At 37.7% G+C, this 12965-nt stretch overlaps 1 protein-coding gene across 5 annotated transcripts in view; it reads left to right on the forward strand.

Annotated features, from left to right (window-relative positions):
• znf512b (zinc finger protein 512B) overlaps positions 1-9858 on the forward strand; it is a 36219-nt gene extending 26361 nt beyond the window's left edge. For 4 of the 5 annotated variants that reach the window (XM_028014062.1, XM_028014078.1, XM_028014070.1 and 1 more), the window contains 6 exons: positions 1293-1547; positions 1633-1956; positions 4122-4223; positions 4439-4501; positions 6936-7034; positions 7851-9858. In XM_028014062.1, coding sequence (XP_027869863.1) covers positions 1293-1547; positions 1633-1956; positions 4122-4223; positions 4439-4501; positions 6936-7034; positions 7851-8195 — 1188 coding nt within the window. In that variant the 3' untranslated portion in view covers positions 8196-9858. The remainder of the gene's footprint in view (positions 1-1292; positions 1548-1632; positions 1957-4121; positions 4224-4438; positions 4502-6935; positions 7035-7850) is intronic. The other variant, XM_028014084.1, reaches the window with a different exon arrangement.
• The last annotated feature ends 3107 nt before the right edge of the window (positions 9859-12965 follow it).

The raw sequence follows: 12965 nt of genomic DNA on the forward strand, positions 1-12965 counted from the left end.
CTACGACGAATCTTTAACACCCACGAAAGAGTGTATTGTGTTTAAATAAGGCCATGGGCTCTCATCACCAGCTGGTGGTTCCCCTGGAGCCGTGTCCGACGTAGTTGCAGTCGTTGTGGTCTCCGTCTCCTCCTAGATGTGACCGCTGCTGATTGCGAGACTTGCTTTGTGTTTAATGGGAGAAGCGAAACAGGTGTATCCTATTGGTGGTGATGAACAAGCCCAGGCAAGCAGGCTACCGACTTTGTTCGGTAGCCTGCTTGCTACTTGCTAATCAGTAGGTGGGATCAAAACACTTGCGTTTCTCTCTCTCGCTTTTTTGTAACGAGTAACTAAACCACACATTGAAAATGTATCGGAGTAAAAGTACGCAATTAAGTTCGGAAATATAGTGAAGTAAAAGTGAAAGTCATCAAAAATTTTCATACTCGAGGAAAGTATGAAGTACTCCAAAATATACTTAAGTAAAGTAGTGAAGTATTTTTACTTCGTTACTATACAACACTGGTTATCAGCATACTCCATTGGCAAAGATTTTAGTCTGCAGATATGCAAAGTTGGTAGAGACATACCCTCCAAAATGTGCAGCTGTAATTTCAATGAAAGGTAATCTTCTATCATTTTTATATTTTTATTTGTTAAAAAAAAAGAAAACCAAGTATGGTGCTCCTCCCTCTTTACAATTATGCATTATTTTGTGTTCATTCATCAAGTAAAATCCAAAAAAACTGCTTTTAAATTTATGGTTGTGACTCCACAAAATATGAAGAAGCCAATAGACGAATGAATCTTTTTGCTAGGTTTCATCCATCCATGCCACGTTTGCGGATTGTGTCGCTTCCATATTGACAGTCTGATTTCTGTAGAAACATCTTTCCTTCCAGCTTCCTAAAGGCATGACATTTTGACAAGAAAAATGTGTTGGAAGAATGATTTCAACTTCCTCTACTTTAATTTCTGATATGATGCCTAAGCTATGTCATCACTCAGTTCCTGTTTCTGGGACTACAAAAGGTCAAAAGGTTTCAGAGAAGAAGGAAATTTGAAAAACTGATTGCCTGATTGATGTTTAGTAGTAACATGTTTGGACACAGAAAAATTACCACCTGTCAAACATCAACTAAAAACCGCTGACTAAATCCAGTAATACTGTTCCTTTTAACATTGAGATTTTTTGCCTTCCTGGCTAAATGTTCATCCTGTCTCATCTCTTGTCATTGTTGTCACACCATCTTACAAACTTTTTGTGCACAAACATGCATACACGCATACACATATATGTATATACACAGGGTTGTTCAGCCCACTTTTCCAGTCTGATGGGCTACCAGTATCACCAGCAGCGTTGTGGAAGAGAGTTTTCTGACGATGAGAGGCCTGTGTTTCTGTGCCAGCACTGTGGGAAGAGCTACCGCTCCAAGGCAGGCAGAGACTACCACATACGCACTGAGCACCCGCCAACCATCACCACCGTCACGACAGCGACAAATGCCAATAACTACAAGAACAACATCACTGACACCAACAACAATACAGGCAAGGAAAGGGTAAGTGGATCTTTGAGAGGACTGATGAAATATTGTCGGAGCATCAAGAATTTCTCCCAAATGAGTTCTGTCTTTGTTTTTCCAGGGGATCTCTGAAGACTCTCCGTTAGTAGGGAAGAAAAAAGAGCAAAACTTGCTCGAGAGGAAAGACTGGCCAGAGAAAATCCCAACCAGCCAGCCTAAAGAGAGAGACTTGGAAAAGGAAGAGGAGAGAAAACAAAGCAAAGAGAAAGCAGCACAAATTAAGAATCAGGGGGAGGACTTTGAAAGGACACCCAGTGGCCGAGTGAGGCGGCAGTCTGCTCAGGTGGCCGTGTTCCACCTGCAGGAGATAGCAGAGGATGAGCTGGCCAAAGACTGGGGCACCAAGCGACGCATCAAGGACGACCTGGTGCCTGACAGCAAAAGGGTGAGGAGACATTACATACAGTGCTGGCTAGAATATTCATATTGATAAAAGTTTTTTACATTTTGTCATGTCACAAACACAAACCTCGGTAAATTTTATTTGGACAACAAACAAAAACGTACAGCCAGAGCAACAATGTAATGTTTTAGTTTAAATCCAGTTGAGAATCTGTAGCAAGACTTGACATTGATGTTCACAAACACTCTCAATCTATTGAGAATGAGATTTGAAAAACTTTTAGAAATATGCCCTTAAATGTTCTATAAAGGTGTGTATACAGGGCAGTTCAATGCATGTACAGGTAAAAGCCAGTAAATTAGAATATTTTGAAAAACTTGATTTATTTCAGTAATTGCATTCAAAAGGTGTAACTTGTACATTATATTTATTCATTGCACACAGACTGATGCATTCAAATGTTTATTTCATTTAATTTTGATGATTTGAAGTGGCAACAAATGAAAATCCAAAATTCCATGTGTCACAAAATTAGAATATTGTGTAAGGGTTAAATTTTGAAGACACCTGGTGCCACAAACTAATCAGCTGATTAACTCAAAACACCTGCAAAGGGCTTTAAATGGTCTCTCAGTCCAGTTCTGAACCCTACACAAACATGGGGAAGACTTCAGATTTGACAGCTGTCCAAAAGGCGACCATCGACACATTGCACAAGGAGGGAAAGACACAAAAGGTTATTGCTGAAGAGGCTGGCTGTTCTCAGAGCTCTGTGTCCAAACACATTAATAGAGAGGCAAAGGGAAGGAAAAACTGCGGTCAGAAAAAGTGTACAAGCGATAGGGATCACTGCGCCCTAGTCAAGATTGTGAAAAAAAACCCATTCAAAAATGTGGGGGAGATTCACAAGGAGTGGACAGCTGCTGGAGTCAGTGCTTCAAGATCCACCACCAAGAGACGCTTGAAAGACATGGGTTTCAACTGCCGCATACCTCGTGTCAAGCCACTGTTGACCAAGAAACAGCGCGAAAAGCGTCTCACCTGGGCTAAGGAAAAAAAGAGCTGGACTGCTGCTGAGTGGTCCAAAGTCATGTTTTCTGACGAAAGCAAATTTTGCATTTCCTTTGGAAATCGAGGTCCCAGAGTCTGGAGGAAGACAGGAGAGGCACAGGATCCACGTTGCCTGAAGTCTAGTGTAAAGTTTCCACCATCAGTGATGGTTTGGGGTGCCATGTCATCTGCTGGTGTCGGTCCACTCTGTTTCCTGAGATCCAGGGTCAACGCAGCCGTCTACCAGCAAGTTTTAGAGCACTTCATGCTTCCTGCTGCTGACCTGCTCTATGGAAATGGAGATTTCAGGTTCCAACAGGACTTGGCGCCTGCACACAGCGCAAAATCTACCCGTGCCTGGTTTACGAACCATGGTATTTCTGTTCTAAATTGGCCAGCCAACTCCCCTGACCTTAGCCCCATAGAAAATCTGTGGGGTATTGTGAAAAGGAAGGTGCAGAATGCCAGACCCAAAAACGCAGAAGAGTTGAAGGCCACTATCAGAGCAACCTGGGCTCTCATAACACCTGAGCAGTGCCAGAAACTCATCGACTCCATGCCACGCCGCATTAATGCAGTAATTGAGGCAAAAGGAGCTCCAACCAAGTATTGAGTATTGTACATGCTCATATTTTTCATTTTCATACTTTTCAGTTGGCCAACATTTCTAAAAAATCCCTTTTTTGTATTAGCCTTAAGTAATATTCTAATTTTGTGACACACGGAATTTTGGATTTTCATTTGTTGCCACTTCAAATCATCAAAATTAAATGAAATAAACATTTGAATGCATCAGTCTGTGTGCAATGAATAAATATAATGTACAAGTTACACCTTTTGAATGCAATTACTGTAATAAATCAAGTTTTTCAAAATATTCTAATTTACTGGCTTTTACCTGTATACACACCACACGTTTTAGCATATGCACTACATTGCTTGGGTCAGCCACATAAAATACCTGTAAATAGATTAAGGCTTGTGAAATACCTAGAGAAAATGTAAAAAATCTGAAGTAATGTGAAGATGTTTGCAATGCACTGTGTATTAATGACAGCATGAATACATAAGTGCAAAAAAGAAAGACAAATATCTATTGAAATGAGTTAAACTTTATTTCAGTTAACAATTCAGGAAAAATGTTCTCTTCTGTACAGTTGAACTACACTCGTCCTGGCCTCCCCAACTTCAGCCCAGAGCTACTGGAGACCTGGAAGAACCAAGTGAAGGAGAAGGGCTTCATTTGCTGCACAAATGCTGTATGAAAATTCCTCTTGTTAACATGTCAAAACACAGAAAACAAATCTGTTTGGTTAAAGTACATAGTTTGTAAAAAGAAAGGGTAAACTATTTCTGGGATTTTATTTATGAAGGAGAGGTTTAAATAATCACTTCAGTTTTTTTAAGTATAATAAGAGATTTATAAATATGTTCACTGACTCATTATGATCCCTTGCTCTTGTTTTTACTTCAGAATTGTGAAGCTGTATATTCCAGCGTCTCTGGACTGAAGGCACACCTTGCCAACTGCAGCCAGGTACAGACCTCCATCTGCAGCAGCTCTATCAACTACCTAAATCACACCTATCTGTTGTAACAACATCATATAAGCTGAAATGTACTCAAATAGAAGCCAATCCAATATTTGAACCTGAGGTCATCTGCCAGACCAGATGTTTCCTCTTCAGTTTGTCTGTAGTGAACATAGGTCAAAGAAAATTTTGAAATTCATCACCAAAAAATAAAAAAGTAGGTAATTTAGTAGAATCTGATGCTCATGTCTGTCCCCATAGAACTAGGCCTGTCGCGATAAACAATAAATCAATAAATCGCACAATAAATTAAAACTATCGACCTCATTTTAATTAAGGGCTTTATGGTTTCTTATGGCCTTTTTCTCTTTCTATTGATGACACTGAATGAAAAAAGGCTCCACTGACCTCTCCCTTCCTCATTTCCTTAGCGTAATGCCCAGTGCACACTACATGATCTTAGAGTTGCCGGCCGACCGTTGGCCCACTTTCAAAAGCTGAGAGACCACACATTAGCCGACAGAAATAACTGTTCGATCAGGTTCGATCGTGCCGTGTGGTGTCCAACAAAGGGCACAAAATAATGGCTACAAGTCCAGTTAACTAATTTTAAAACCAGGCATTAATCAATGCTTTACTACAATCTACCTGCAATGCATGTGGCTAGTCTCAGTCCTGACTGAATGAAAATCATTATAACCTATTTATGTCGCGTTAACGAAGAACAGCTGAAAAGTTACCGGGTTTATCAACAGCGGTAACAATTTAGCTCCAACTCCTCCCCTTGTCATTTCTCTATTCTTTGCACGAAATGTTGAATAAACATTAATGTTGTTTCCACATATCATCTCCAATGTCCGCTGGACTTCGGGTTGCCCTGTGTCAGTTGTTTGGGATTCCCCTCCATAATTTCCCCTCAGAAAGCACGGAGGGGAATCTGCGCTTTCTGATTGGCTACCTGTCACATTCAACAGGCTGCGTTAACAGTCCCAGTCTCAGCTCCCTGATTTAGATCGGAGCGGTCACGACGATCTATTGTAACACAGCACACACTACAGGATGATCGGTTACGAAATTGCACGCCCAACGTTCTAAGATTGTCGTAAGGGGAAAATCGGGGCAGAAAATTGTGTAGTGTGAACTATTGCATCAGGTAGTCGGATGTGCCCGTCTTCTCTATCTAAATCTAATGACTACTGAAGTGCAATATAGTATACAGACTTAATAATCTTTACTCTTTTGGTTGGATGCAGTATTTATTTCCACTTTGGCTTTATGTTGTTTAGTTTTTATTCAAGTACATTTTTTGTTAATGGAGACTGAGAATCTATTTTATTTTTGTTTTTGGTTGCTTTTTTTATTTTGTTTATCAGTTCCAGTGTTAAGTGTTCTTTTGAAAATAAAGTGTATTTATCTTTGGCAGGAAATCGCATGCATTATTACTTTTTTTTCCATTAAATCAGTGTAAAAAGCTCTTCAAACAATATTATTGTTTATCGCAATAATTTTTGAGACAATTAGTCGCTCAGCAAAATTTGCTATCGTGACAGGCCTACATACTGTAGAACAGATATGATAAGGCATAGAACTCATATCTCATAAGACAACCTTTAATTAAGAGTTCTCTTTGCTTATCTGAAAGAAAAGGTCATAGGAAATCTTAAACTTGTAAAGCTTGATACGACTCATTCAGTCTCATAGAAAATGTCGGACTAATTAAATATTCAGTTCTTCTGACAGAAAAGTTCACATATTGGTCTAAATCTTGTTATATTGTTTGGTTATTGTAATTTTATTACAGATAAACCCCAAAAGGCAATTTTCTTACTCATTGAACAAAAGATATCAACAAACATCAGCGTGTCTACTAACTGAGGAACAACTTGGGAAACACTCCCCCCTTACAGCCAGTGTAACCCTTTGGTTGAAGTAATTTTAACGAGATACTTCTTGCAGTTTATCAACTAGTCTCTGACATCAGTCTGAGGAACGTTTGCCTCACTACTTGTCATTTTAAGTGGGAATAAATATGTAGGTGTACTAATTTATTCCTTTAAAAATGTGCATATTTTATAACATTTTATAAAACATGTCTTTTGGGCCTTTATTGTTTATTTACATCAATTGTATTTCTCAGTTTACGATTAATAATTAAGATTAATGTTAAATATCCGTATGACCACAAAAACACATAGATTGACGAAAACCAAACTTAGGCATATGCACAATGATCCATTCATGAATAAACTTGAAACACTCAATAAAGGAGATAAACACATCCCTGAAGAACACATTTGTAAGTAATGCACATCCATTGAATCTTTCTACTTAACATGATGAGCTTGTTATGCATGCTTATTGTATATTTGAATTAGTTCAAGTTAGTCTTCATACTGTATTTATGCATTTTTTGTTTCTACTTGTCTGTGTGTTTTTCAGGGTGGTGGTGAAATGGGAAAGTACACCTGTCTGATCTGTCAGAAGGAGTTTAGCTCAGAGAGCGGTGTTAAATATCATATTAGTAAGACACACTCACAGGTGGGTCTCTCTCTGTGGAAACTTAAACAGCCATTAAGAATGCACTAACATAAACATACAGTATATTTGAACATGAATGTGCCAGCTTCATTGAGAAAAACTTTTTTAAATTAAATGCCACATTCTTATATCACCATGCAAAACATTCTTTGGACCTATGTTTTGTATGCAAACTGAGCTGTTTTTTTCCCTGTTAATGAGTGTATATGCAGTGTGTCTGATAATTATGTAGCATTATGCACAAACACATCACTGAAGTGACTGCTATGAAGGAAATGAAAAAACATAAATCTTACTACAGAAAAGTTTCCTAAAACTAATGAAAATTATCCTGATCGCTCCCTTTGCAGTATAAGAAGCTAATAAAAAGTGCCATAAAAGTAACTGCTCAGCAAGAATTACTTGGTGGCCCATTCTCTGGGAGGAGTGAAGGCCAAAATGATAAATAAATGATCAAAGCAACCTGAAGTTCTTTAATGCAGAACTAATGGCTGATCACCTCCATGCCAAGCTGCATTGATGCAATAATTTAAGCAAAAGGAGCCCCAGCAAAGTATTGAGTCAAAATACTGTGCAGTACATCAACTTACTTCTCAGTAGATCGATCATTTTTAATTGGTCTTTTTCTATTTTCTAATTGTTCTATATATATGTATGAATTATCAGTTGCAAGTTATAGTCATCAATTCTAACAGATGCACACTTCACTGATATCACTTTGTGTGTTGTTAAGTAATATTCCTTTATGTTTGCACTTGTTATGTTTTATATTTATGTTTGTTCAAATTCTAATTGATTTAATGTGCTTTTTTGTAGAACTGGTTTCGTGCATCAACCAGCCAAGTGGTTTCTGGTAGCAAGAGCAAAGGGTTGGAGAACAATGGATTCAAAGCTGAGGTGAGGAACGGTGCCACCTCAGGTAAAAAGAGGGGCCGGAAACCAAAAGAACGCCCCCTGATGGACGAGTCTCTACAAACAAAGACAGATGCCCTCACCACCGCCCAAAATTCACCTCCAGCCATGACCCCTCCCTCTTGCTCAGCACAGTCCCCAGCCCTGATCCCTGACCAAACAGACAGTGATGATCCAGGCCAGGAGAGGCAAATCCCCCCCTCTGCCTCCAGACGGAACAAAACCAAGAAGATCTTTTTGTCAGAGTAGCACTGCTTTTATCAACCCTGGAGTCAAAATGGATGCTTTTGGTAAACGTGCCGTCTGGAAGCTAAAAGGACCTTTCCATCTTGGCACTGAGTAGAAAGCCAGATCAACAATGAAAACTTTAAAGATTTTAAAAGAGTCTTTAAATCTTGGTTTTATACCTTAGAGTTAATGTGTGCACTGGTATGAACATTTATCACCACAGTAGTGCATTTCCTCCATTCCACTTCTGTTTCCTTTATAGGGCACACATTTCAGTTTCTGTTCCCACAGCAAAGGCCGTAAACCAAGTGCAAATCCAAACCCTAACATTGATAGAAGTTTTTAAACAAAAGTAGTATCCCAAATAGATAAATAATAATAATTTTCTCCGCAAGAGTCAAATTGTTTTGAAAGGATTTAAAAAGGAAATTCTATTAGCATGGTGAAGTCATTTTATGATAGCTGGTGTTTTTTCATGTTTCTTCACAGATATACTGTATGTGTACATAAACAGTAACTATATATATATATATATATATGTATATCTATATACTCAAAGTAATGATGCCATCCTTCGTTTTCAAGCCCGATGCGTCCAGTTGGCTTTTGGTCAGTCACAAATTTTGCAGTGTGTTTTAGTGCAACATTGTTTCAATGTATTATTTTTCCTTTTAGTTTTGCTTTCATTACTTTTTTGGGTTTCCGGTTCTTGTGAGCAAATTTCACATAAACTACAATGTTCAGTTGTTTTATTTCCCCCAATGCTGTTCCTTTTACCTAACATTTCCATGGTTACTTTAGACTGAAGGTGATAATTAATACACCCAAAAAGGGATTTTTTTTTTTTTTTATCTCTTAAGATGATAATTCAATTACAATAACACACATTGATTTTATTTAATCGATTTCATTTAAAGAAGCGAAACAAGGTCTGGCCAAACAAAATATTTAGCAGAAGGAAGGATTTTTAGCATTGTTGCACCGTTGCAGCACAATCAAATGACATATCTCTATTAAAAGGAGGCCATACTATGGACTCTGCTTTATTATAGGTTAAGCTGCAGAGAAGATTTACAAAAGCTATCTTTTATAGAAAGGTTTAAGATGATAACCTTTTATTACACAGGCAAAACATGTAAATTAACATTCTCAGAAAGTGATGTATTTGAATGAATTAGCTAAAAGTTGTTGCCTTGCACTTTAACCCTCTGCCCTTCTTGCTCTCCTCTTATCTTTTTTGCACTCTAAGACTATTCAATCTAGCCTGCAGGTCGTCTCTTTAACAGGAGTGGGAAAATGTTGCTCTGATCGAAAAGGAAACAGTTAACTCTGTCTGAACTGTAAAACAGGACTGTGTAATTATTGCTTACAGAGCCAAGCAAAATTGTTCATACCTTCCAAACTTTTTAACATTTTTTTTTCATTTCAACCACAAACTCCATCATGCTTTGTTTTATTTCATTGTGGTTAAATAACATGAAGTAGCAATTAGTTATAATGTATTTTTACTAATAATACACATGTGTATTACTCTGTAGATCACCTTTTTCTGAACAGTGTTTTACATTCAGCTTTGGTCTCATCTGACCAGGGTGACACTTTTCACACATTTGCTTTCCCCTGCATGGCTTGTGTCAATCTGCTAATCATTAGTTGTATTCTTATTTCTGCTTTTCCATAAAGGCCAGATTTGTAAAGTTTTCAAATAACTCAGCTCAGGATGTTGTTTTTATATTCTATCCCTGCTTTAAGTTTTTCTACAATTTCATCCCTGACCTGCCTGATGTGGCTCTTTGGTCTACATGATGCTGTTTGTTCATCAGTGTTTTCCAACAGTTCCTCTAGACCCTAGAGCAGGCGTGTCCAAAGTCGGTCCTCAAGGGCCGGCATCCTGCATGTTTTTGTTCTCTCCCTGGTTGTAGTAACAACCTTCTCAGCTTATCAATGTTCTCCTAAGGCCTCTAATGAGCCATCATTGGATCCAGGTGCGTTAAACCAGGGAGAGAACTAAAACACACAGGATGGCGGCCCTCCAGGACCGACTTTGGACACCCCTGCCCTAGAGTCTAGGGCCTACGGGGAACAGCTGGGTTTATACTGAGATTTTACTTCTAGTAGTAAAATCTAGAACTGAAGTCTCTTGGTTGCATTAAACTTTATTTAGATGCAATAGATTAAAAGATGCTGAGCACATATGCAGTCCATGCTTTTTAGATTTTTTTTTACAATTTAAAGTAAATAAAAATCATTTATTATGTTTCTTGTTTTACACTAAGCACTACTTTGTGTTGGTTTATCACATACAATTCCATTAAAACACATTGGAATTTGTGCTTTTAACATGACAAACATTTGACAAGGCTCAAGGGGTATGAATGATTTTGCAAGGTACTGTATTCCAGAAAGCCATAACTGGTCTTAACAAAATTCAGAGTTCCTCAACATTTCAACTTCAGATTAGATTACTTGATTACTTAATATGAGAGACTATATTCACTTTAACATGCTAAAAAGTCAAAGTAGATACTTGAATCCACAGTTATGTTAAACTTTTCAGCAAATGTAAACAACATATTACTTGGTTTATTTGTGCTGTTTGTGTGATAATGACGCTCACTTTTGAAAAAAAAAAAAAAATCACAAATCTATTTTAGATTTTCTTGTGTGTATTACTTAGATAGCCAGTCTGCTAGTTTTGGATATATTGTGATGTGAGAGATAATAAGGGTGCTTTACTTGCCACTTTACCTTAAAGACCTGATACAATGCACCTAAAATCTACAAATCCACCCAGCCTTCCTACTGGCAAGTTGTCTGAATTTTGGAGCAAAATGTCAAAGTTATGAAATCCAAGCACTGATGTCAGCTGAACATACCCTAGGAATATAGAGTTTAATATGTTATTGGTGTGTTCAAGTGGTTTCATCCCCGTGCTGTTACTTTTTATAATGTACAGCAAAAATTCAACTTGAATTCCTCCTGAACTAATCAGACAGCGGAGTGTATTCAGATGGGGATGAATATGTTTTTATAGTGGAATGGGCCTTTATCTGCTATTTAGGCTTAGTTGACAAAGAGCAGAAGTTAGAGAAGCACTGATCGGTCCATGGACGAGTTTTTAACACGAGTTGTCCAGACCTTGCGTGTATGCGTGTGCGCGAGTGTGTGTTTGTATTAAACGGTTAGCACCTTTGTAAAGAGTGGATGTCGGAGAACGGTGACACTCTCTGTTGAGTGTGATGCTGTGGCACAGAATCAGTTCGTCAGCTGCTTGTTTCTCGTCTCATACAACATTGCGTCGACTGTGTTTACCCGACAAGCTTTTGGTGTTGCAATATGATAGTTTAGCACTGCTTATAAGAGTGGATATTTTATATTTTATAACACCCTTTACTATCTGTCTTCCTATTACTTGGAAAACACATCTATCCTGCAGTGTGAATAAACTGCAACTTGTTTAAAACTTACAGCAATATACCATATTTAGCTGATTTTGTTGGCTTGCTAATTTTTTGATATTGATGTGTCTTCTTAGAAATGTGTCTTTTTTCCACCCACTCCCCGGTCCATGCCCCCAAATTTTCTTTAATTGCTTTAAAATGCTTTTTACATTATATGAATTTTACATAACGATGTTGGAAAAATAATCGTAGACCACAAAAACTTTGTTGGCATACACTGTTATTTTGTCCATTTTGATGATGCACATGATTTCAGCTTTTTTAGTACACAAAAACCCTGTTGACAGAGTCATTTATTATTATTATTATTATTACATATAGATATGGGGGCAACAAGGCATATGTATGTGTGTTTGTTTCTGTATTTAGTGCACTTACTATAACATAAAATAGGCTTGAAAATAGGAGTGTTGTTGGAGCTTTCTAGTGACCTGGACTGTGTGGTGTGACTTTTGTACCCAGGGAAACAGGAGGCTCAAGTGTCTTCCCTTTGTCAGCAATGTTATTTCCAAAACCAAGGTTAATCCTTAGAAATCCTCTTAGCCTATGAATTTTACCCTGGTTCGTTTTGTATGCTACCTACTTGAAAAGCAGGAACTGGCATCCGACTGGTGCCGGCCATTGTAATGAAATATTTGAGAGCTGCACGACGGCTCATAACTGTTTATGATACTTGGGTAACAGATAAAATTAGACTGATGATGTAATTAAGATTTCCATATCTGAAATTAAGCTGTATAGTACTTAACACTGGAGGAATCAGTTCCTCCTTTGTGTCTGAACTGTTACACTTTTTCTCCCAAAACTTGTTGTATTACCTGTGCATTAGTATCCCTTAACTAATTAATAAAGTTTGATGACTAAATCAGTGTCGTATATATGCAAGGTCTTTAGCAGTATTATTTTAAATGTCATTCACATTATGTACAATATATCCACGATAACTTCACTACAACTGGTAAAGGTTGTAGTGAAGTTAAAAGAGTTTTAGAGGACTATGCATACCTTAAACAAGGTATGCATGTTTTTCACAAGGTTGAAAAAACATAGTGTGACACCATTGTGTTTTTGCAGCTTGTTCTTGACATTTTCAAGAACAATTTGAAAATGTTTTTTTCTTGTACGCTGTGTGACAAATAATGTGTCACTGTCAAAAACCTGTCGTTACCATATTGACAAATGTTACTATTGGAGGAACCTACAAAGGTTTCCCAAGAGTTCTCTACTTGGGTTCTTATTAGATATGAAGTGTCAGAAAGAATTTATTCTTGTTACTGCTACCTTAAGGAAAGAAACTAATTTCTCTGTTAGCACCTTTGCTAGTTTCTTT

The sequence above is a fragment of the Xiphophorus couchianus genome, chromosome 1, assembly GCF_001444195.1.
Source record: "Xiphophorus couchianus chromosome 1, X_couchianus-1.0, whole genome shotgun sequence".
NCBI classification, from domain to species: Eukaryota; Metazoa; Chordata; class Actinopteri; order Cyprinodontiformes; family Poeciliidae; genus Xiphophorus; species Xiphophorus couchianus.